At 42.3% G+C, this 23,860-nt stretch overlaps 2 protein-coding genes across 6 annotated transcripts in view; one reads left to right on the forward strand and one right to left on the reverse strand.

Annotated features, from left to right (window-relative positions):
* Window positions 1-2,019, reverse strand: part of CAB39L (calcium binding protein 39 like) — a 63,776-nt gene extending 61,757 nt beyond the window's left edge. Inside the window, exon 1 of one of the 2 annotated variants that reach the window (XM_080363272.1) lies at window positions 1,996-2,019. The gene's annotated coding sequence lies outside the window, so the exon portion shown is untranslated. The other variant, XM_080363271.1, reaches the window with a different exon arrangement.
* Window positions 2,020-2,224: 205 nt separating this feature from the next.
* Window positions 2,225-23,771, forward strand: SETDB2 (SET domain bifurcated histone lysine methyltransferase 2). 4 transcript variants are annotated; one of them, XM_080363887.1, is made up of 15 exons: window positions 2,225-2,342; window positions 2,808-2,998; window positions 3,777-3,836; window positions 6,932-7,054; window positions 8,484-8,549; window positions 9,345-9,447; window positions 10,144-10,710; window positions 12,240-12,359; window positions 14,078-14,247; window positions 14,658-14,886; window positions 16,872-16,956; window positions 17,942-18,050; window positions 18,845-19,176; window positions 20,355-20,443; window positions 23,414-23,771. In XM_080363887.1, exons 2-15 carry the CDS (start codon window positions 2,965-2,967, stop codon window positions 23,529-23,531), a joined length of 2,205 nt encoding a protein of 734 aa, XP_080220013.1. In that variant the 5' UTR covers window positions 2,225-2,342; window positions 2,808-2,964; the 3' UTR covers window positions 23,532-23,771. The 4 variants fall into 4 exon arrangements, with proteins under 4 accessions (XP_080220013.1, XP_080220014.1, XP_080220015.1 ...); XM_080363888.1 differs by having other exon boundaries at window positions 14,105-14,247; XM_080363889.1 differs by lacking the exons at window positions 2,225-2,342; window positions 2,808-2,998; window positions 3,777-3,836; window positions 9,345-9,447 and having other exon boundaries at window positions 7,029-7,054.
* The last annotated feature ends 89 nt before the right edge of the window (window positions 23,772-23,860 follow it).

The following is a 23,860-nucleotide window of genomic DNA, read 5'->3' on the forward strand; positions in this document are numbered from 1 at the left end:
AAAGCTTCTGAGAGCTACTAACACTTTATAGGGAATAACACAGATTGCACCAGTGCTACCTCTTTACTACTCGTCCTCTGCAAGCGCTTTCTAAAATAGAGAAAACTGCATTTCCAGTCACGCTGACATAAAAAACATTTATATGTACGTGAATAATGCAAAAGTCTGACTTTAATTGGTCCTAAATTCCAATTTAGGCTCCACGGTCAGCATTGGCACTTCCCTGCCCTCTTTCCTGGAGCTCCAGCAGCTCGCTCAGGGCAGCGGGGCCGCTCTCAATGCTCCAGGACAAATCCTCCCAAGTAAAACCATCATCGCGGTCAGATTCCTAATACTTACATTGCAATGAGTTATCGCTGGAAAAAGGCTCGAGCTTATTAGCTGCTCATAACCATGAAGCATATGACAACTTTATCATCACAAAACCCCAATCATTTCCTAAGCGTAGCAGGCAAGCAGACATATACAATCCAACTGTAAATATGATTATTTAACAACTCATTGCTTATGAGATACCATCTCCAGATTGCTGATTGATGCTTACCACATAGATTCTAATTATGCTGGCAAACACAAGAGGCCATTTAGGAGGCATTTAAAGAAGGAAAACTTTATAAGAAAATAATTATTTAAGATAACTTCTAATTAATACAATCGTTATGATGCTTGGCTCCATCTTCTCTGCATTTGGTATATCCACCATATACAATTTGAAATGCCCCAACTGTTTCATAACAGTCAGTATTCACTTGCACGTGCACATATATCAATAATTCAGTAAAATAAAATTAATTAATCTGCAATCATAATCTTATAATGCAGTATACTCCAAGGGCAATAAAAGCTTGTAATCAATTTTAAAATAAACAAAAAAAACCATACAGGACAGAAATCTCTCTTTTTAAAGCATAACCCACTATTTTTATTGGGAGATTTGTCAGCACCTTAGTACTGCTGAGCCACTCTGTTCCCAATGATGTTATTGTTAGTTGTCTCATCTCTCTGTGTAGGTAGGTAGTACTCACAGGCTAATCACTGAACTTCAAACACAGGCACAGATGCAGGTGTGCCTATGTAAACATTTTAAAGGTTTTATATAAGTACAAAGCAGGTACTGGAAATCCAAACCTTCTGGAGGATCCTGGGTCTGATCTGGTCATGTAAACATAGCATTCCCCCAGAGGCAAATGAAATTTCTATCCACCCACCCACACTAAGGAAATACTTGTAATAATTAAGTTCAAAGTGGTGATAAAAAAAAAAAAGAAGTGACAAAAAGGTGATGACGAAACACCCTCCACAATTTTTAAGAGTAGGTTAACTTTTGTCTCTCTGAAAAATCCCTTTATATAGCCACAATGCAAAGATTCATAAAGAAAAATTTTAAGAGCGATGTACTTTGACACTTTGAATCAAAAAAAGCAGTAATAATCTAGCACTTCATAGGGTACAGCTGCAACTGCAAACTCAAATGGCAAGGGCCAGCAGTGAAGTCAAGCAACTCATGCACTCATCAAATATTTTAATTTGGTGGACTGGAATCTAAAGCCCAAACACCCTTCAGAAACTTGCTTTTATTCTGCCCCGCTCCCCACACGTGTGCCTGCTGTCCCGCTGAGCTCAGCTGGCTGCCAGGACACCTTCCCACAGGGGCCTAGTGAAGGCCCAGACTGCACCCGGGCTGTGGGAAGCCCCCGTGGGGTCGGGACACAACAAGCCGCCTCTCTCCACTGAGAAAAGCAGCACATCCCCCAGGATCTCAGGCTAGGGGACCCCACCAAGGGGTTACAGCAGCGCCCCGCCCCGCCCCCAGGACGCCCCACCTCCCGCTCGCCCCGCCCCAAGATGGCGACACACCTCCTGTCTCTCGGCTCTGCCCCCACCGCTGCTCCGCCGCCACATGGCGCCTTCCCCTCCAAGCACCGCCCGCACCGGCGCTCCCGCCGGAGCCAATAGCAACAAAGAAAGGTGCACGTCCGTCCGTGAGCGACCCACCTCCTGTGCACCGCCATTCGCGCTTCCGGCCTGGCCCCGCATTGCGCATGCGCACTAGCAAAGCTGTAACCGAGGAGATTCGGCGTCCAATCATCAGGGACTCGCCTGCCCCTCACGGGAGGGGGAGGGCCTATAGGCTCGGCGCATGCGCTCTCGACCCACCCGGCAGAGGGCGGGGCGGTGTGGCGCTAGCGCGCACGCGCAGTGCCCGCAGTGACGGCCTACGGGGGGTGAGGCCGCTCCGGTGGGGCGGCGCCCCCTGGCGGACACGGGCGCTGCTGCAGTGCGCGCTCCCGGCGGAGGGTCCCCGCTTGAGTGGGAGCGCGTTTCAGCCCGGCCTGGCGCAGGTACCGCCGAGCGGGAGCGGGCTTGGGGGTGGCGGCGAACGAGGAGGAGGGCGACTGGCCGGGGTCCGGCCCGCGGCTCCGCGCCGTCTCTCAGCAGAGCCCCAGTGGGCCTGTCCCTGCCTGCGCCGCGGCGGCGGCCGGTACCGGCGGGTGCTGCAGGCGCAGCCGCGCGGGGCCCGTCAGCTTGCGGGGGGAGCGGCTCCCTGCAACCCTGGGAACGGGGTCGGAGGCAACACGGGGTAACTCCCGCGTCCCAGCGCGGCGGCGTGTCCTCCTGTCAGCGCCGCTTTAACCCTTCTCTCTCCTCACCCCCGGGTGGGCTGAGGGACGTTGGCCAGAGGAGGGGGGCGGTGCTGGGGACAGGCCCCGGGGGGTGGGCGAGTGGCCCGGGGTGACTAGGCTCACCCCCACAAGAGGCTGGCCCCGCCACAGGTTTGTCCTCACCACAGATTTGCCTCACCGCAGGTTCAGCCCATGTGGGCCGGGGATGTCACGGAGCCCCCAGGCTGACAGGCCGCTCGGCTCCTGCCCGTTGGAGGGAGGACAGCGAGATCAACGCTCCGCTCGCCCACCTGAGCTGGGCTCGGCGCTGGCGATACCCCAATGAGTGTCACAGGCCCCCATGCAGCCACCCCAGAAGATGGAACAGAAAAGAAGTAAGCCTTGAAACAACAAAAAAAGCCCGTTTTGAACAGTCGTTAGGCAGATCTTGCGAGAAACATTTTCTTTGCTTAGCCTCGTTTCCCAGTCAACTAAATGAAATTTCCGTGCCAAAATGAATGGAAACATTTTTTTTCGGTTATAGCATAAAAAAAAATTAAATAGCTGACTTATAAGTCAGGTATGTTTTATACTCTCTGTGTCAGTGATCATAGTCAGAAATGTGATATCTTCAATGTGGTTGAAGAATGCTGCCTTACCTTTCCCTGATATTATTTCAGTGGAGACATCCTGCTGTATCTTGCATCTGTTGAGAAACAGATTCATTAATTTTTTTAACCTAGAAAAGCCTTTATTTTTCCTAAACAAATCAGTTTATTTGCTGTACTGGCAGCATTAATTTAAAAAGAAAAAAATGTGAGCTAATAGGATGTGGGAATTATGTGGGCTCAGCTGAATATGCTGGAAAGCATGGGTCACTTAGTGACAGTGCCATGCTTGAGGGATAATAAGAAATGACCCATGTAGAACAAAATTGCCTCACACAGCCCATTTCATTTGAAGGTTCTTCAGCTAGGTCTTGACAAGGTGTGGATGGATGTTTGAAAGTGGGATGACTCCTACTGCCAAGCTTTATCATGCAGTGCTCCCACTGATACCTGCTGAAGTATTTACTTGTATAAATGCTGAAAAGCTAAGTAGCTACAATCATTTTAATTTCTCACTTGATCATTTTAATTTCTCACTTACTTGTCCATTGTGTACCTCTTGCAGTGCAGTGTGACTGCTTTGAAGTGAAGAATCTTGCCAGTTCCAGAGAGGAGAAGATTGAAGGTATGTTGTGGTTTAACCCCAGCCAGCAACGGGGACTGCGCAGCTGCTCGCTTACTCCCCACCCCCACCAAGTGGGATGGAGGAGAGAACAGGAAAGGAAAAAAACCTCGTGGGTTGAGATAAGAACGGTTTCATAGCACAGCAAAGGGAGAAAAACTAATAACAACAATAATAGCGGTGTATGCAAACCAAGTGATGCACAATGCAATTGGTCGCTGCCTGTGATGTCAATAGCCCATCAGTTCCTGATCAGTGGTATTTGCCCCCTAGCCAACTCCAGTTTATACACTGGGCATGATGTCATATGGTAGGGAACAGCCATTTGGCCCCTTGGGTCAGCTGTCCTAGCTTTGCTCCGTCCCAGCTTCTCGTGTATCTGGCAGAGCAGGGGAAACCGAAAAGGCCTTGACTACCCAGCAACAACCAAAACATCATGTATTATCAACATTCTTCTCATACTAAATCCAAAACACACCACTATACCAGCTACTAGAAAGAAAATTAACTGTATCCCAGCCGAAACCAGGACAAGGTAGTATAATTTGGATTTATGGAGGGAAAGGAGAAGGTAGTATGTATTTGGCACCACTTCTGGTATGAAAATGCTAACCAGTAGAAAATAGTTTTGCCTCTTATGGTGTATGTGTAAGATATTAGTTGGCAGCACTGTGGATCCTTTATAGGAAACACATACGCAAGTTATTTTTCCAGTAGCTGACATAAGTAGCCCTGGTCTTGGCTGCTTGTTTCTTGCTCCAGCATCATTCCCCTTCACAATGCTGAACAAAGAGATATGGTCCAAAGGATCCTATAGAGGGAAAAGCAAATCTCTCCAGAGGTGATGGCCTCAGCCAGGTTTAGAGCTGTTGCCACCAGATGCCCATCCACACCCTGAGTCATCAGCTGGTGAGATAATTTTGAACACTGATGAGGTAGATGCAACCTGGCTGGGCTTGACAATGGCAGCATTAACACTGGAGAGCAGATGAGTGATGTGGACATCTGTCTTTTTTGAAATGAAAAATTATACTATAAACTTCATATGCAATCTTTGCAAAACCAGATTTTTGCTGCTGGGGTTTCAGAGCACTCCAGCACAAGAACTGGGGAAGTATTTATTAATGTTTACAAATATATAAAGGGTGAGTGTCAGGAGGATGGAGCCAGGCTCTTCTCGGTGACAGCCAATGGTAGGACAAGGACCGATGGATTCAAACTGGAACACAAGAGGTTCCACTTAAATTTGAGAAGAAACTTCTTCTCAGTGAGGGTGCCAGAGCACTGGAACAGGCTGCCCAGGGAGGTTGTGGAGTCTCCTTCTCTGGAGACATTCAAAACCCACCTGGACACCTTCCTGTGTAGCCTTATCTGGGTGTTCCTGCTCCAGCAGGGGGATTGGACTGGATGATCTTTTAAGGTCATTTCCAATCCCTGACATTCTGTGATTCTGCGATTTGCAGGGTGAGTGGGTGAGTGGTTTGAGCACTACACATAGTATATGTTTGATTTCCTTTTGGCCTAGGCAAGATTATAACTGATGACCCAGAAATTAAAAACTGTGTTCCCGCACCCATCCTCTGAAGTAATCTATCTACCGGTGCTATCGAGACTTAGCAAATATATTGAAATATCTGAAAACATGTAAGAAATAAGGGCAGCAGTTTTGATCTGTAGTGGTGGAACCTCTTACTAGAATTTCTGAATGTGTATTTTTAAACACATATTAAATATACATATTTCTTGGTATTTTAAAGTTGTGATACTTTCATGCACAGCAAAAGGGTGGGAATGTCCCAGGGCAGATGTCTCTTGGAGCAATACTGTGGGGTTCCAAGAAGTGTCGTGGGCATTCTTTGTAATGGGACTTCGACCTTTTCACATTTTTTTAAAAGTTCTGTGGATATAAAAGCTCATGACATGATGTTGAGACTTAGTGCTGAATTAGTTGTTTTACAAGATAAAGTACTTTCAGCATTGCCTGTTAGTATTAAATATTATGCGCTTAGCTGCTGGTGACATAAGCAGCTGGTGTGGTAACAAAAGATTGTTACTTTCCTCACTGCTGTTGTGACAATTTTGAGAGTAGCCATAGGCTCTATACTACTAGAGCATTACTTAGTTCCTGGTATCTTAGGCAACAGGAGTCATTCTCTGCTAACGAAAGAATTAAGGAAATACTTTTTTACTTGCTGTACAGGAACGTAAACCTACTGTGGTGACAGTGGAGTCTACCTCTAGAAATGGAGCAGGAAAACAGATTTACTTATTCTTTTATGCTTGATCATTGAAGAAGAGAAACATTAACCATGAGAGCAGGTTGTCTTTTTTGGCATTGTCTGTTGACACTTTGAACCATGTTCCCTTTTCAGAGTCCCTGCCAAAGATGCACCTGCTAATGTTTTCACAAGGGCTTTCATGAATGGGCTTAGTACCTCAAAGATGGAAGAGAAGTGGTTCTGAAGCAGTAGCTTAAAAAACATTTATTTAAACAAAATGTTCTTTATACATAACTCTAGTGCAGGAATGAGGCATGATATAAGGGATGTATGAATTATTGCAACTGGTATCACCTGCTGAACAAAATTTATCAAACTGCTTTTATCTGAAAATACTTTGAACATTTTTTTCCCTAGAAAATATATCAAAAATACTAATGGGACAGGATAATCAACTTGTGTAGCTTGTCTTTTTGTTTCATAATATGTTAGTTCATTCAGTTGAAAATATTCTCCTGTGTCTCTTCTATGAGTTTCAGTGGTAATTAATTTATAGTGGAATAATTTGCTAGTGTTTGGAGAATGGCTCCCACAGCACCCTTTATAGACATGCTGGAAAAATTACTTGAAGGCAGCATCATGGACCATCAGAAGCCACTCCCATTCATCACTTGATTTCTGTTTCGCTTTCGTGACTGGGTTTAGGAATAGGCTTCTGAATGTGAAAGCCTGAAAAAGAAGAAAGCTGCCCTGGCCAGCTTTTCAGAAGTGCCTCCCAATGAAATGAGTGGGAGCCTTTGAGAAGTCCACGAGGAGCTACTTGTACTTTTAGACTTCTTGGGAGGTGTACAGGCTTGTAAATGGAAATTTGCATTTCAGGTGATTTGAAAATGTTCTGGACACAACTGGGAGGTAGAAGAGTGGACATCATATTTGAGCAGGTGCAAAATGTGCTACTGTCACTAAAGGAAAAGATCAAGAATGGAACTGCCACAAACCAAGGTTTGAAATCTTTGTAACAGTTAAGCTAGACTGCAGAGGACCTGTGGCCTGCTTTGTGTAGGGCTGTGTGATATTTGCCACAATTCAGATACCTTTGAATTTAAATTACTTATTAGTTGGCATTTTTAGGCACTTGAAAAAATATACCTCCTTTTTTAAAAAAAGACTAATAATTTCAGGTGAATTTTGTCATTTTCTCATTTTGCCTGTATACATTTTCAAACAATGTGTGGTTCTTAAGCATATGGAACTGAAATGTTTGTTCTTGATAAGTAATGAAATATCTGCAGTGCATCGTGTTTCATTTATCATCAGAAGTTTCAGCCTTTCAAGCTGATGTCAGTGAACTGAATGGTTTTGGCGTGGGATTATAAGTATTATTTCATGTTGGAGACACCATTATAACTTGAAACATTAGTAGAAAAATGTGACAGCAATGCATTTAAGATTGTTCTTGGTTTTCATGGAATTAAGTTACCTTTATCTACATCAAAATCAGGAGTCTGATAAGCCTGAAGATGTACACAGGTTTCTTTTTACTGGTTTATTTAATTCAGAAAAAATACTTTTTTTTTCTTCTGTGCATCACCCGTGTAAATGTAATCTATGGATCTTATTGCTCTTTTATGCAAGAAAATGTATACTAGCGTAAGATGCTTTTTAACTGGTGTAGCCACATTGTACTGCTTTTTATAAATGGGTAGCGCCATTTTTTGTGTACTTGAGTTCCCACACCTTGATTTTTATGACAAAATATTACAGTAGTGTGTATCTAAAAGTTGAACTTGGACCCCCAGATGACACAATCTGACATCTTTAACTTTGAATTTTTCTATGCTTTGTACTGTAAGGATTTAAAACTAAAATATTAACATGGATTTTGCTGACACTTGTCTGTCACCTAGTAATTTTTATCGCATGAGGTAAGAGTTTGAGACAGAACTGGTCTCTCCTGTGTGTTCTTACTATCCAAAGGCCATTTCCACCAATTTAGGAGTAGCATTGATTTGGTCTGACAAGACCTAGCCCTTCTTAGCCAGAAGATGACTGGTCTGATGACAAAGTAAAGAGAGAAACCTTTATGCTAAATTGTCTTTACCTGTATTACTGCCACTGGAAGCTGCTGGTTTGTGTGTGTTTGGAAACATTCTGGCAGCTTTTCAAAAGCCAGAGGATATTCAGTGCAGATTCACAACCCCTAATATGAGCTGTAATTTTATTGTAATTCGTAGACGTGTCTATGAAGGACTGTGGTGCAAAAGGTTTATAACAGTCTGAGTCTTACAATGCTCTAGACTAGCATAATGAGGAAACGTGTCTCTGGAGGACTTACATTTTGTTTTCCTTTTCAGTAGTCCCTAATATCATTGTCCCTATTATCGTTACTTAAATTGCATTTCATATCTGTTCTCTTTCGATTTTTGCATAGAATGCTGGCAGGCTTGGGCACTGGTGAATGAAGCTAAACTAGGTGATCTCTTAAACTTGACAAATGGTACGTGCATCTTGATTATATTTATTTGGTATGTGGATTTAATTTGTCTTGTTTTACTTCACCAGGAGCTTGTTTCCTTTTGTTGAAATCCATAAAATAGATCTGAGAAGCCTGTTAGCATTACAAGGAATAAAAAACGTAACTATTACTGTCCTCAGGTACTGGACTATGGACTCTCAGCTGGGTTTGTAGTTTTGTAGTTTGTGTGTACGTGCATATGGCTTGTATCAAGAGGGTTTGAACCAATAAGCCCTGATGAACCTGAGCTGGCTGCAAGCAGAGTGATTTTGTGCATGGTTCCACCAGCTGTAATATGCTGGTATCCTTTTACCTCAAATAATGAAGAGAAATACAGATTAGTGCCTCATGTGCATGTTTTCTCCATGCCCTTTGAAAGCTACATGGAAGATTTTAATATGTGGATCACTTGATGGTCTGTGGAAAAAGGCATTTTGCCTCAAGTTCATCAGTGCACACCCAAGTTTTTGCCCTTTGGAGGAAGGAAAGGAGAAGGAGGGAGGGAGAGGAGGAGCAGGAGAGGAAGCGTGGGCATGTGTGTTGTGTGTCAGCTAGTCACTCACTTGCACACCTATATGCAAACGTGACTTTTGTATAAGCTATAAAAAGCAGCTTCTTTTTTTAGTAGGGCACTTGCTAGCATGCTCTTTGTTAGCTATAGTTCATAACAATGCATTGTTTTAATGTATTTTGGCATTTATCCCTTTAGTAATTAAGTTTGATTATAAATCAAAATGTGGATTGTTGAAGTTGTTGATTGCATTCACATTTTTTCAGTAAGTGATATGTCTGATGGAGGTGACACACAGGAAATGAAACCCAAATTGCAGCATCTTCTTACAGATGAGAACATTGCAAATGCTGTAGAAGGTTCTCACAGGTCAGTGTGTGTGATAGTTTATTCCAGTCCCTTATTTGACGTATACTTTTGTGCATGTGAGAGAGATCTTAATCTCTCTTGTATTTCTAAATTCCAAGTTTTAAACCCAGTTTTGAATCCTGACAGTTTTACAAGTGAAAATATTTTTAACTTGACCTACATGCAGAACCTGTGGTTTTGAGTAGACTTTTCTAATTGACCATGTGAGAACATTGCAGAATAAACCAGGGCATTTGCTTGTGAATAGAGATCCATGAGTATTACCAGGATTATCAGGGTTAGGATTTAACAATTTTTGAGTTCTCAAGCTTTCCCAGACTGTGCAGATTGTCATGAACATGACTTAGTCTGTCCATATTTAGCTATTTAGCCCCAGGTACTTATTTGCAACATGGGCGTGAAGATATTGTTCCTTTTTTTTTTTTTTAATGTCCTTTCTGTGTTTCAGTATGTAAGTTCTTTCTGGGAAGAAGCTGTTGCCTTTTTTTTTTTAATGCCACTGAATGTGTCTTCATACGATGTTCGGATAGTAACACAGTGTGAACAGTGATTCAATGAAACCTCTGAACTTGAATCAGTTGGCTGTTTCTTTCAACTAGTAATATTGAACCACTAAAAAACTGAGCGTTTTACTGGTTGTCTAAGATTCTGCTCTTTTTTCTTTTTATTTTCTTTATTTTTTTAAATTCCAAATAGCAAAAAGGAAGAGATGGAAAAAACAGGTTCAGGGAGTAAAGAAGCATCTAGTAAAATTCAAGATATACCTTTAAACCGGGGGTATCAGAACCACAAGTGCTCTAGTGCATGTCTTGCCAGCAGACCAGTAGGCTCTTACAAGGGTGAAAATCCTCTTAAGATACCAATCCTGTTTGACTTTCAAAGACGCCACGCAAAAGCAGACTGCCTTTCGAAATCACTGGATGTGAATTATAAAGCTCCTTGTGGCCGAAGTTTGAGAAGCTTCCAAGATGTGCAAAATTATCTGTTTGAAACAGAGTGCAATTTCTTATTTGTTGATCACTTCTCCTTCAACACATACGTTCTGCTGGGCAGGAACACTGTAAATCCTGAACCTCTTGTGTTTGATTTTGACATCAGCAATGGAGCTGAGTCAGTGCCCGTTTCCTTCTGCAATGATCTTGACCGTGCAAGATTACCTTATTTCAAATATCGGAGAGCATCGTGGCCGCGTGGATATTATCTCAACAATTTCTCCAGCGTGTTTGTTGATTCATGTGACTGCACAGATGGCTGCGTTGATAGGTAGGTAGAAAAATCCAATCCCAGGCAAGTGTTGGTGTAAGTGTGAAGGTGCTCACTACCAAATAGTGCTAAATAATGAAGGACCAATACTGCTGGAATATCTGTGATACTTGTAATGTGCCATGCTCTGTGTTGACTGACACTATTGTGTCTTTGTCTTCTCCAGAACTTGAGTGCTCCTACACCTCCAGCCTCTGTTGTAGGGGTGGAAGCATTCAACAGGTGGATTATTGTGTTTCTTTCCCTTCCCAAATTGGCAGTGCTTCTCCTCCAAGTGGAGCTGGCAAGCAGATCTCTCAGCTTTGGGAAAGGAGTGGGGAAAGGAGAGAGTCTTGTGCCAGCAGAGGAAGGCTCATTTTCCTGGCAGGCAGAGAAGGATCCTGCATGACAACTGCTGCTGCAGCTCCTGCTGTGGGATGGTGTCCTGGAGATGGGGTGGGACAGCCTGAAGAGATCACATCGTTTGGGACTTAGAAGGTTACTGAGGGCAGAGGAAGGAACATCCCAGTTCACAACTTCTACATCCCATCCTTTCCCTTGTGTAAACAGAAACTGTGAAATCTTGGAGTCATGAAACACATTTATGTTCTGAGCAGTTCAAATGGTGTTGCTCATCACTGTCTTCTTTCTAAAGCCCAGTAACTCTGGGCTGCATATAACTGTGGGAGCTTGCCACAGTTAACATATGCAAGTTTGGTGATAATGTCCTCTTTCTTGAAGGGTGTTTGCCTTTGACCTGATCTCTGCCTGTAGCTGTTATTTGGTGTCAAATTCATTTTATATTATTGATAGCTGGAGTAGTTGCATGTGCTGGTGTACAGTATAATTGTCCATGACCCAACAAAAGCTTGAAATCACAGCCTCATATAGTGAAGCTTCAGTAATTATTTAGTTTCAGCTGAGCAGTGGAGAACAGCAAGCGCATAGGTTGCTGCTTCTTTGCATTGAACTCCCCCGAGACTTGAGATGCTTTTGGTGTGCTGTTTTGGGGTTCAGGATTTGGTCCATTGCTGTTTGCCCAAACACCAGGGGTCTTTGGAGTTGTCATCTCGTAAGATGGCGAAGAGCAGCATTATTGCCTGAGTCCTACAATCCGTAGTGCGAAATTCTTCACTTCCTGGGGACTAGTGTAGGAAAGAGGTAACAAGGTAGTGGCTGACAGACTGGGAGGCTGTGCCAGCACAGCTGATTTTCATTCATTCATTCAAGCCATTTGATAGTGTACTTTTTATAATAAATTTCTGTCATACTTCAGCTGTTTGCATGTGCCTTTTTATAGAGCTTGACAGAAGAATGCGATTGGGGTGGAGAGAACATGATTAATGTAAAGCAGGCGTAACCAGGCAAGAGACAAAGAGAGGGGTGGGTGCCTGAAGTGGCCTTGTGGAGTAAAAGTGAGAGGAAAAAAATATAGATATGTATAAAACTCTGTGTATCTGTATAGTCAAGTACATTTAAAATTATTTAGATTTATATTTGATTTATGCAGCCCCAAATACATTCTGAGATGTTTTAATGTTATCTTTTAGGTCAAAATGTGCATGCCTACAGCTAACTGAGAGAGGCTGTAATAAAATTTCTCTGTCTGCAAGTAGTAAAACATCCCATGGATACAGTTACAAAAGATTGGAGGGACCTGTTCCTAGTGGGTAAGAAAAACAGTACTATTAACTGTTATTTCATTTGTGTGCTCTTTTAGTGTAAGTACTACAGGACTAAAACAACTGCAATTTCTGGGTTACCGAAACCTACTTTTTTCACAATTTTACTGACAGATCACAGAATGTTAGGGATATGAAGGAACCTTGAAAGATCATCTAGTCCAATCCCCCCCACCGGAGCAGGAACACCCAGATGAGGTTACACAGGTAGGTGTCCAGGCGGGTTTTGAATGTCTCCAGAGTAGGAGACTCCACAACCCATCTGGGCAGCCTGTTCCAGTGCTCTGTTATCCTCACTGAGAAGAAGTTTCTTCTCAAATTTAAGTGGAACCTCTTGTTTTCCGGTTTGAACCCGTTACCCCTTGTCCTACCATTGGCTGTCACTGAGAAGAGCCTGGCTTCATCCTTGTGACATTCACCCTTTATATATTTGTAAACATTAATAAGGTCAACCCTCAGTCTCCTCTTCTCCAAGCTAAAGAGACCCAGCTCCCTCAGCCTTTCCTCATGAGGGAGATGCTCTACTCCCTTAATCATCTTTGTTGCTCTGCGCTGGACTCCAGCAGTTCCCTGTCCTTCTTGAACTGAGGGGCCCAGAACTGGACACGATATTCCAGATGTGGTCTCACCAGGGCAGATCACGGTGATAAGAAATAATTAATTTGACTTGAGTAATAGGAGGCGAAAAAACACGTTTGTACTGCAGATACTACAATTTTCACTCCTTAGTTCAAGATCCAAGAAGAGTGTGAAGCCCAAAAGTATTAGTCCAGGAGCTCAGGCCGTATCTGGCCCATGTGCTGGTTCATTCAGGCATGCCAAGGAGAGGAGGGAGAGGAAAGGGAAACCTGCCACAAAGGAAGATCTATCACAAGACCATCACAGGATAAATCAGCCAAAGAAGTGGGAAGCAGTGGTCGGCCTTTGTTTTTGCCCTGTATTTTTACCACCCATTTGCTCTGTGGCATTAAGAGTCCTACAGAAATATCAGCCAGCTGCTGCTGCTGCCAGGCTTGGTGATGTGCAGCTCTTCCAGGTGTCTCCAAAGCCATCCCAGTGCTACAAGTGTGTGCTTTTTCTCTTATTCAGCTCCCATAGTTTAATATGTGGCGTAGGGAAGGTGCCAGTAACCTCAGGTGTTCAGAGAGGAGTTGTGCAAAGGTAGCTTTCTGCAGTAGCCAAGGGCTGAACCCACAGGCTTACAGAGCCCTTTTCAGTCCTTCGTTGCTGTGTCATGTTAGTTTATCATTGATGTGCAGAATTAAAGCTGCCAGTGGATTCAGAAACAAATACGAAAAAGAAAGCACAGTTGTGAATTCTTTTAAAAATATTTTGTAGCATCCTGAAACTCAAGACAGCTAGAGTGAGGTCCAGGTAGTATTTGCTAAAATGTTTTCCAGCATAGAATAAGGTGCTTCGTAGGCATTTCTGCTGCTTTGTGATTTACTCCTATGAAATAAAAAGGTATAATATATTTTTTCTGGTCTACTTATTCCAAAATCTGAGTGACAGACTCTTAAAATTGATGAAGCAGTGATCAAGCAAGTCATGAGCTTCAGAGCAGTGCTGTATAATGAGTTTTAGCCAGAGTCTTTATCTTTTCAGTCAACTGCCTTATTAATGCTCAGGAGGGAAAATAATGGTAGCAACTTTGTTTTGGTAATGCATTCTTTTATATTGTGTTTTGTTTTGCTTCCTTTTGACAGAATTTATGAGTGTAGTGTGTTGTGCAGGTGTGACAAGATGATGTGTCAGAACAGAGTTGTACAGCATGGCATTCAAGTCAGGTTGCAAGTGTTCAACACCGAGAAGAAAGGCTGGGCCGTCCGCTGCCTAGATGATATCGACAAGGGGACATTTATTTGTACTTATTCAGGTAACAGAAGGTGACCTGTAGAAGATGTGTAGCATAATTCTCCCTCTCCTGTGGCATGTGTCTTGGAAGTTTTTTGAGAACCAAACAAGGAAATATGGGATTGGAAGAGAAATGAGTCAATATAATCTTAACTTGCAAGATGATCAAACAGATAGAAAAATCTTGAAGAACTCTGCAACGTGGTGGTATCAGACAAACAAAACATTCTGGAGCAAAGCCTATCTCAGACTGTTGTTTTTTCCCTCACAGGTCTGTGCACCTTGTGTCAGGGCTAGTATAAATGCATTCATATTTTGCTTTCTTGAATTTTCTTGTATTTTTTTTAGTATAAGTTTGAGCTGTGATTGTGAGTGTGACCCATCTTAACAAACAAACAATTTTTTCAAAAGTCTTTTTTTTTTTTCTTCCAGGCAGATTGATGAGCAGAGCTGAACTTCAGGTATTGGGAGATGCTGGTCAAGAGCTGCAAGAGAAGAGTGCTGTGAAGAGCAGAGGCCATGGCCTTTTTTCTAAAAGAAGAAAACTTGACAGTGATTGTTCGGACTCTGTGATTGAAGTAGCACAGACTGGCAAAAACGATGCTCTTGAGAAGCACGAGCCTTTGTCTCAGGCTGTGGATAATGAAAATAAAACAACCCTGTAAGTTTACCGAAGCAAACTTAAACATAACAAAACTAATATTCTGCAATTCTAGAAAGTCCTTTGTAAAACTTAGAGTAGAACTGAATATCCTCAGCTGAGGGTGTCTTTTTTTTTTCCTCAACTTTTTTGTTAATTTTTGATTATTTCTTCTAGTGGGACAGAGTTTTTCCTCTCTATTAATTTTACTTACTGTATGTACTACTTGACATTTTATAGAAATCCAAGCCATTTCCTGCATGTACTTGATCTGTTCAGGGCATTAATCATTATGCTAATTTGAAAGAGTTAACTACTTGATACTTGAGATAAATGATTTAAAGATGACACTGGAGGCTTTGCTAACAAATGAGCCACTAACTGTCCTCTCCTTTGGGCCTAGTCTCTAACTTCTTGTTCTTTGTAACATAACCTTTCCTGCTGGGCGTCTTAACCTTTCCTGTTAGGAGCCTGACAGCTCCTCACTTTTGTAGTGAATGATGCAAAACTTCTGGTCCTATTTTCATTTTACAGTCAGAGCCTCATAGGCCATCAGGATTCCTAAAACAAAATTATTGCAAAATGACTGTGTGGCATCATCAATAGCGTGCTGTAGTATTTTTCAGAAGGAAGTCAGGAACTGGTTTCGTAAACTTTATTCCCTGCTCTGCCACACTACTTTGTAAACACTTCCTTTGTACTACTCATAAATGATTGCACATTCTTGCTTATTTCATAGTAGATTATTGTGAATCTTTGAGAAGCACCATGAAATTGCAAGTGGAAGCTTTTTTAAATACCTGCCAGTATATTCTTGCTTGCATTTCAATATCTTGGAAAACTAATGAATTAATTTTGTAAATTACATAATTATCAGCAATCAGCTAGATTTTACTTCTACTAATTACTGTTACTAAAAATTGTAGGGAAGCACAGTTTTAAAGTTGAGTTTACTGTGCTACTACTTTAAATCTTGTAAATTTCCTTTCCAGAGAATAAACACATTTCCCATGTGGGCTGTGTAAAAAATATGGCAAACAAAAATACTTTGTTCTCTGCCTCTTAAGCAATGACAGTCCAGCTGATCTGAGAAGCCTTTGGGAGGACATCAGTGCTAAGCTTGACACATCATTCACTCAAACAGATTGCCTTAAAAAGGACAAACAATGTAACCATGCAATAATGTCACAAATTCTTGTGGCTGCTGCAGCTTTTGAATTTACAAAGAGGTTTAAATCTTAAGAAAGTCTTAAAGAGTAACATTTATTGCCGTTATCAGTGGCCCAAAGAGGTTCCACGATGTTTTTCGTGGCAAGAAAACACATATAAATATTGAAGAATAAGAGCTTTTACTTATTGCTAGACGTTGTACAGGTATTAAGATTGGTTTTGAAACTGGTGTTTACTGCTGCACTTTTAACGTAATCCAAATCCATGTGATTTTGGATGTTTTAAATGTAAATACCAGAGACTGCTTCCCATTCTTCCTCAACCTTTTCCTGACATGAAGGAGTGAGGTTTTTTTGTGCGAGACTTTTCTGTATCTGCCATACATTGACTGTCTCCCCCTCTGTCTCCTTCTCTATCCTTAGTCCCTGCAACATCTTTGCTTTCCTGTTTGAATGCTGCACTGTTAAAACTATTGAAATTGGTAGCAGGAAGAAAGCAAAATTCTGTCTGTAGGTGCTCTATTTTGAGATTATCCAATATAGTAAATCAATAGAAAATTTGATTCTCAGCAGGAGAACTGGGAAAGGATATAAAAGCAACTACAGATCTCTCAAGGAAAGTATGAACAACTGTTTTCTTACAAATACTGTTGAGAACCTAACCTAGGTCCCCAGTTCTTAAAGGCAAAATAGTCACAGAACTTGGGTTGAGGCCAGACTGCAGGCCCTGGTGTAGTCTGTTCTTTATGAACTAGAGGGTCCTAGAGAAATGTGTATTGTGAGAGTTACTTATGGGTTTTTTGTCTTTTATAATTTTCTTTTGACCTTTCTGTACAGGGTTCATCCAAGGAATTTAAGTATTGGAACCTCGAGAAGGCCTGGAACTAGAACTGTTGTTTTTCATGATCGCAAGCTAAACATGGTAATAATAATAAGTGGGTTTAATAGATTCATTTTTCACTGTGCTGAATATGTATGTTAATTTTAACCTTTTCATCTTATGCATTTAAATTGTTCTAATGATCTTTCCTCATGAGATTGTGTCATACTGTGAGCTAAGCTGGTGTGCTGGAAGCTATACCCTGTCCCTTCTCCGACATTGTCTGTCCTTCAACATTTTCCCAGAGATCAGCACTAACTACTCTTACAACTTCTCCGCCCTTCACTTACACTCCAGCCTCAAGAGTTTTAAGAAATCATTCTCCTTTCCATCCCCAGTTGTAAATAACTGCCAGGTTAGGGGGTTGGGGTGATAATACTTTTGTGATGTCTCCCTAGAGAATGACATAGGAAGGAGAAAAGAAAATCTAAGGAGTTAGACACAGTTTTATCATGCAGTGGCACAGTTGGGAGATTTAATCTGACCTGAGTGTGAAGTGTTGCATGGAAGTATGTGCAAAGGAGGGAAAACGGGGTAAACTTTGTGTGTTTCATTGGTTTCATTGCACTTAAGAAATGCATGTGGCATTTTGATGCTACCATTTGGTAGTGCTGTCCATTCTGGAGCTCCCATAACAAATCGCCTTTTTGTGGTGAGAGAGGAAAATCTTGCCACTTCTGTTCATCTTATTGAAACTGTGTAAAAAGCATTTTTGAGTTTTGGCTTAGCAAATTAACACAAACGTTTGAATTCTGGTGAAGTTGTTGGGACTTAAGCACTTACCTAAATGCTTTCTTGAGTGGGGAGCTCCTTCCAGGTTATTTGGAAGCATAACTTGAAATTAAGATAAAAGTTGCATTGCAGTAAATGTGTGAACCTTTGAAACTCAGCCATAGCCATGCTTTACAGAAGTTTTGAAACTTCAGTCCTAGAGTCCTAAAAGCCACTTGCTATCCTGTGTTGACCCAGAGTTGCATACAGCAGCAATACATCACAGCCTTTTCATTATCTTTTATTCTGTTTAAAGGAAATTGATACACTGGTGCACAATGCCAGCTCAGATGAAGATAATAGTTCTCAGATTCATCAGTCAAGCAAAACAAAACTAACCAGTGGAACAAAGAAAGGAAAAGAAAGTAGGTTTGCAGAGCTATAAATACTTCACTCTTAGTACACTTGTGCCCCATCAGGTGATAGACTTAAAATGTAGAAAGTGATCTCTGGATGTGGGCAAACCTATTCTGAGAGTAGAATGATGTTGCCTGCGTAATGCTCAGACTGTCTTAAGAGAGCTCAGCGGTATGGAAATTATTGCTGCTTTGCCTGTTACAGTGTATTAACTGGTGCAGGTCAATCTTTTGCCTGCAAAGTCGATCATGGGCCATGATGAACAGTCCTGACAGCAGCTTTTAAAATACAGTGCAATTGTGGGAAAGTCAGTCTTGCAAATCTTTTGTGTCACACGCAATGCATGTTCCAGTCAACAAAAACTGAACAGGATATCATGCGGGAGTGGGAGGTCTTCAGACTGGAGAGGCAGCGTGAAACTGATGCTGTTTGCACGTGCATCTTGTTTCTGTCTTAATTACAGTTTGTGGTTCTCTCAGGAATTAAGGTGGAGAATGATGATCAAATGCTGTGTGGAAGAAATCAGTTTGGAGTGGGATTTGGGAAGAATGAGAGACTAGATCGCTCACAGGAGACTTGAGCCAAGTGCTTTAGGCACCGCAGCAGGAGACATAGTCATTTGCGGGAAGATTGCTGAGAGGCACGGAAAAGGGGAGATGTGTTATGGACTTGTAAATAGCAAGGGAGCTGCGTACATTTTGGAGTACAAAGACGGGTGGGTGGATAAGAATTCAGGGCCAAACAAAAGAAAGACTTTGGCTTTTAACTGGCATTGAAAAATAACTTATGTGTCCGTTGACAGAATCCACTCAGCAGCAGAAGGAAGAACGTCCAATGGAAATTGGACAGACAGAGCCTGCTGACACGGACAGTGCAGAATGCAAAAGAAAGAGTCTGTCCCCACAGGGTGTTGCTTGTGGCACATCAGGTGTGCTGGATAACACATGTATTGTGAGGCCATCCAAAAAAGTACCAGCAAAAGCTGACTGCAAAGAGGAAAATTGCAGGCAGCCAAAACAAGATGTATTTTGTGAGGAGGCTGATGGTGACGGGACACTTCTAAAGAATGCTAATGAAGAAAATATTTATGTACTGGATGCCTCAAAAGAAGGAAATGTGGGTCGTTTTCTTAATGTAAGTAAAAAGTTGCATGTGTTCTCATAGTTGTTTTAGCTTAAATATATAAATTATGCATTTGCATAAGCTAGACAGCTTTTGCAAATAACCCATATATGTGGTGGGTGCATGACAAGGCAGATTGTGTGGCACTGTCTGCACTCTGAAGTGACAACAGCAGGATGGGCCACACCAGCTGTTTGTGCCTCCATAAGATGGTGCATGCTACCCACTAGCTGTAGTTTTTGGCACCACTAGATTCCTGAGTGAAATAGTGCCAATTAATGAGTGACATCTTTCTCCTGAATTTCTGAATGGCCTTTTTTGGGGGCCCACAGAGCAAATGGCATGTTTTTTTAAACCACAAGCCTTGTCTCAGCCTCATTTTTTTGTTCCCAAAGCGTTGTAAATTCTGGCGTATGCTGATTTAGGGTAAGTGTTGTGATATTTAGGAAATTACTGTTCAATCACAGGTTCATGAAGTAGCCTGTCATACAGTGTACATACCTGCTAAATAAGTCTCTGAATTTTGACTTAACAAGGAATAGTGATGAATTACAGAGTACCTCCAACTAAGATGAATTTTTTATAAACATTTCTGCATGTACTCTGCAAGTAACTTATTTCTCTTTATAGGCATGAATAGGTGTCTTGCATATCCTTGCATATATTTAAGCTATTATTCGTTGCAGAGGTAATATGGTGGTAAGATTAGTAGTGCCTCTTGCTGAAACCTTTCTTCTGCATCCATGACCACCCATGTTTCTACATGCACCTGAATTAACTTTCACATCTTGTGTCTCTTTCCCAACAGACACAATCATTTAATTTATAGCTTGTTCTATAGTACTGGTCCCTTGGCTGACAGGGAGATACATCTGTCACATACTGGTTATTTGTGGTGCATCCTGAATCAAAGATGAATTCTCACCATAAAATTCTAGAGGAGGGCTTGATAAAATAACTTGGTGGTTTTAGACAAAAGTGCTTTCATAATATGATGGAAGTAATACTTCAGAGATGTATAGTTGCTGGAAAAAGAAGTGGCCATGGTATTGAGTAATAGAGAATCTGTGTGGGCTGGGGAAGGGAAGGAAGAAACTACCTTACTAGTGACAGATATCTGACACAAAATAGGTTTGTCAGCTGACGATGAGGTGCCTCACTCTTTCTAACTCAAATATTCTGTTTTACAGCACAGCTGCTGCCCAAATCTCTTTGCACAGAGCGTGTTTGTAGAGACTCACAACAGAAGCTTCCCGTGGGTGGCATTCTTCACAAACAGGTATATTTTTGGAAGTTTAATGTTGTTCATTCAAGCACTGGAGGAAAAAGCAGTGCTTAGTTATTAGGAAATAATTATGTTAAGAGGTGGCTTGTGAAGCTGGCACAGGCAGGATGCAGGAATAACCACAAAACCCTGGATGAAATGCAAAGAGTAAAATCATTTCCGTTACCTTGCCAGCTTGGGGATTGCCAAAGCAGCGAAGCTCGGTCCATGCTAGAGGATCTCCGAACCTGCTGTTTTCACCTGTATTTTGAGGATTCACACAGGCACAGTTTTCCATGCTGTGCTTTGATCTTCTCCACAGCAGGGCTGGAATCTCAAGCACGTTTCATAAGGTGCCGCTCAGTAAATCATAGGCCTTTATTACCGAAACACAGAGGTTCCACTTGGCAAGCACACAAAATCAAGTAATAATTAGTATAATATATGTGTTTTTCTTTACCCTGGGTGCAAGTTGCTTGATTGTGTTTACAGTCCTCCTCCACAGTCTTCTGTTATATTCCCACGGGAAGGCAGATGCTTAGATCATGAAACTGTAAAACTACTGTCTTACTGGTGACTTCTTATTTTGCACTGAAGACTGAAGAAATTCAGCTGTTGATTATCACTAATGAGTTTTTCTTAAGTTTTGCACTGAAATGTAAAGTGGGGAAGCTTAATTTTGATGCATCCTTTTCAGTGATAATTTTCTTCAATGGAAAAATAGGCTTAACTCAGAACAGTAATTTTGAAAGCCAAGATTCACTGATTCCAGCATTGTGTCTCAAGGAATGGCCAGCAGATCTGGATCCTATAGGGTGGGATTGGACTCCTGGGTCTTAAGGCTGAGACACTTGGTTGGCCAAACAAGCTGGCTCCAGACCTTCTCACTTTGCATAGCCCAGTGTGTCCTGGGGAGGTAACACTAGGATGCTCAGAGGTGAAAACTTCCTCTGAAAGCGAAAGTTGTGAGTCTTCCCTTAGTGGATAACAGAAGGGGACGTACAGAGAAGTGGTGCCACGGAGGCACAAGAAGATGGCAGCTAAACCCAGAAGGGGAGAGATTAATTGCTTGAATGAAGACAGCTGATGCACATGACAGCAGGAGTGTAGGGTGAGAACTCACAACAGAGAGGACTTGTTCCACACAAACTGACCCCTGGGAACACTGACCCTCTGTGGAGCCTTGCAGCTCTGGTCCATACTGACACAGGTGCTGCAGATCATGCTGTGAGGAGCACTTCCAAGAACTGTGAAGACTATCTTTTGAAATATGTCAGAAAAAAACATTTTATTTTAGCTAGAGTCTTGCTTGCTCAGGTACTAAGTAAAGAAGTGTGTAGTGGAGGCTGAGGCCAGTGGAGAGTGGTAACAGTGGTTGGCAGAAAACACATAGGGAAGAAGACTGTGGAAGGAATGTTCCCCTGGCTGGCCCTCTTGCTTTCTGGCAACCACCCTTTAAACAACTTTTCTACATTAAGGACTGTATCTGGACCACCGAGCTTAATTGTGTGTCTTCCATGAACTTGCACAGTCACGTTTTTATCCATTTTGTGTTTCTGGCCTCTAGAACATCCTAAGGCAACATGTCCCATTTTGCATTTATGTGCTGATTGAAAATTCCTCGTTTTCTTTGTTCTCAGCTTGCTGCCTGGATGTACCTTGTTTTATATTCAGTGAAAAATATCAGACAATTACTCTCTTATTTGTAATACTCATATTTCATTGTATTTTCCCTCAGTCACCCCTCAGCATCTTAGTCTCAGGTATTTAATTTGACATTCCTTTTGGGCATTGAATTTACTACCTTAGAAGTTCCTTGTCTTTGGTGTACAGCCAGAGCCGCTGGGAGCAGTGATGTACTTTACCCCAGGTTCCAGTATAGGTTGGGAAATTACATATTAGAGAGCAGTGTAGGGGAAAGGGACCTGGGGGTCCTGGTGGACAACAGGATGACCATGAGCCAGCACTGTGCCCTTGTGGCCAGGAAGGCCAATGGCATCCTGGGGTGTATTAGAAGGGGGGTGGTTAGTAGATGGAGAGAGGTCCTCCTTCCCCTCTACTCCACCCTGGTGAGACCACATCTGGAATATTGTGTCCAGTTCTGGGCCCCTCAGTTCAAGAAGGACAGGGAACTGCTGGAGAGGGTCCAGCGTAGGGCAACAAAGATGATTAAGGGAGTGGAGCACCTCCCTTATGAGGAAAGGCTGAGGGAGCTGGGTCTCTTTAGCCTGGAGGAGACTGAGGGGTGACCTTATTAATGTTTATAAATATATAAAGGGTGAGTGCCACGAGGATGGAGCCAGGCTCTTCTCGTTGGCAAACAATGATAGGACAAGGGGTAATGGGTTCAAACTGGAACACAAGAGGTTTGACTTAAATTTGAGAAAAAACTTCTTCTCAGTGAGGGTGCCAGAGCACTGGAACAGGCTGCCCAGGGGGGTTGTGGAGTCTCCTTCTCTGGAGACATTCAAAACCCGCCTGGACATGTTCTGTGCGACCTCACCTAGGCGTTCCTGCTCCAGCAGGGGGATTGGACTAGGTGATCTTTTGAGGTCCCTTCCAATCCCTAATATTCTGTGATACTGTGATACATAGTAAAAATAACAAAACTGTCTATGTGCTCATTTAGTTGTATTCACTTATGTGTTTTTTCCTGTTTGTTTTGTTTTGTTTTGTTTTTCCTGTTTCCCAGAATAGACGTTGAAGTTAGAGCAGGTTGTTTAGACTCTGGCTGTATTGCACTGCTTGATAAATTCTTTTCTCTTAGGTATGGGTATTTGCACTCTCCAGAGCTCTGGCAGCCCAAGCAGCATGCGTGTGCCAGACACTCCTTTTATCTCTTGTTTCTCTCCCAACAAGCTGCCTGTGTTATGCTCCCTGTCCCATACGATTTTGGGGTTTGCGTGTGAGTCATTGGTGGCAAACTGTAAGCACAGTACTGATTCACTTAGTTCAAACAAACTGACCGAGTGTTTTATTTCTTAGGCATGTGAAAGCTGGAACTGAACTCACGTGGGATTATGGTTATGAACCTGGAAGCATGCCAGAGGCAGAGATTTCCTGTCAGTGTGGAGTTCAGAAGTGCAGGAAAAAAACCTTATAGGCAAAGCCTTCCTGCTGTTAACATGTCGTGTACCTGAAGATTTATAAGCTGCAAGGGACTACTACACAGCTAACAGTACACTTAAGTCTGTGGTGCTAATTACATTCAAATAAAATGTCTGTCACCTGATCATTTTTTAAATTTACATTTAAATGTCACTTTTGTAGTTTACAGAGTTAGAACTGTTTCTCAAAAGAACAGGCATCAAACTTTTCCGAGATAATTTCTGTGCTCCTAGTCTTTCCCTGCGTCTCTTTTCGTTTGCAAGCAAAGTTCACAATGCACTGGAAGAACTCGTGCTTCTGTGTCATCTGCAGCAGAGACATGGC

The sequence above is a fragment of the Nesoenas mayeri genome (assembly GCF_963082525.1).
Source record: "Nesoenas mayeri genome assembly, chromosome: 1".
Taxonomy (NCBI): Eukaryota; Metazoa; Chordata; class Aves; order Columbiformes; family Columbidae; genus Nesoenas; species Nesoenas mayeri.

What these genes read in the sequence shown, in the direction of transcription:
- SETDB2 (XM_080363887.1), top strand. Translation starts at nt 2,965, where the DNA reads ATGCAGCCACCCCAGAAGATGGAACAGAAAAGAA. An exon ending in AATGAAAATAAAACAACCCT is followed by an intron (nt 14,887 to 16,871) that starts GTAAGTTTACCG and finishes CTTTCTGTACAG; the next exon opens with GGTTCATCCAAGGAATTTAA. An exon ending in AACAAAGAAAGGAAAAGAAA is followed by an intron (nt 18,051 to 18,844) that starts GTAGGTTTGCAG and finishes GTCCGTTGACAG; the next exon opens with AATCCACTCAGCAGCAGAAG.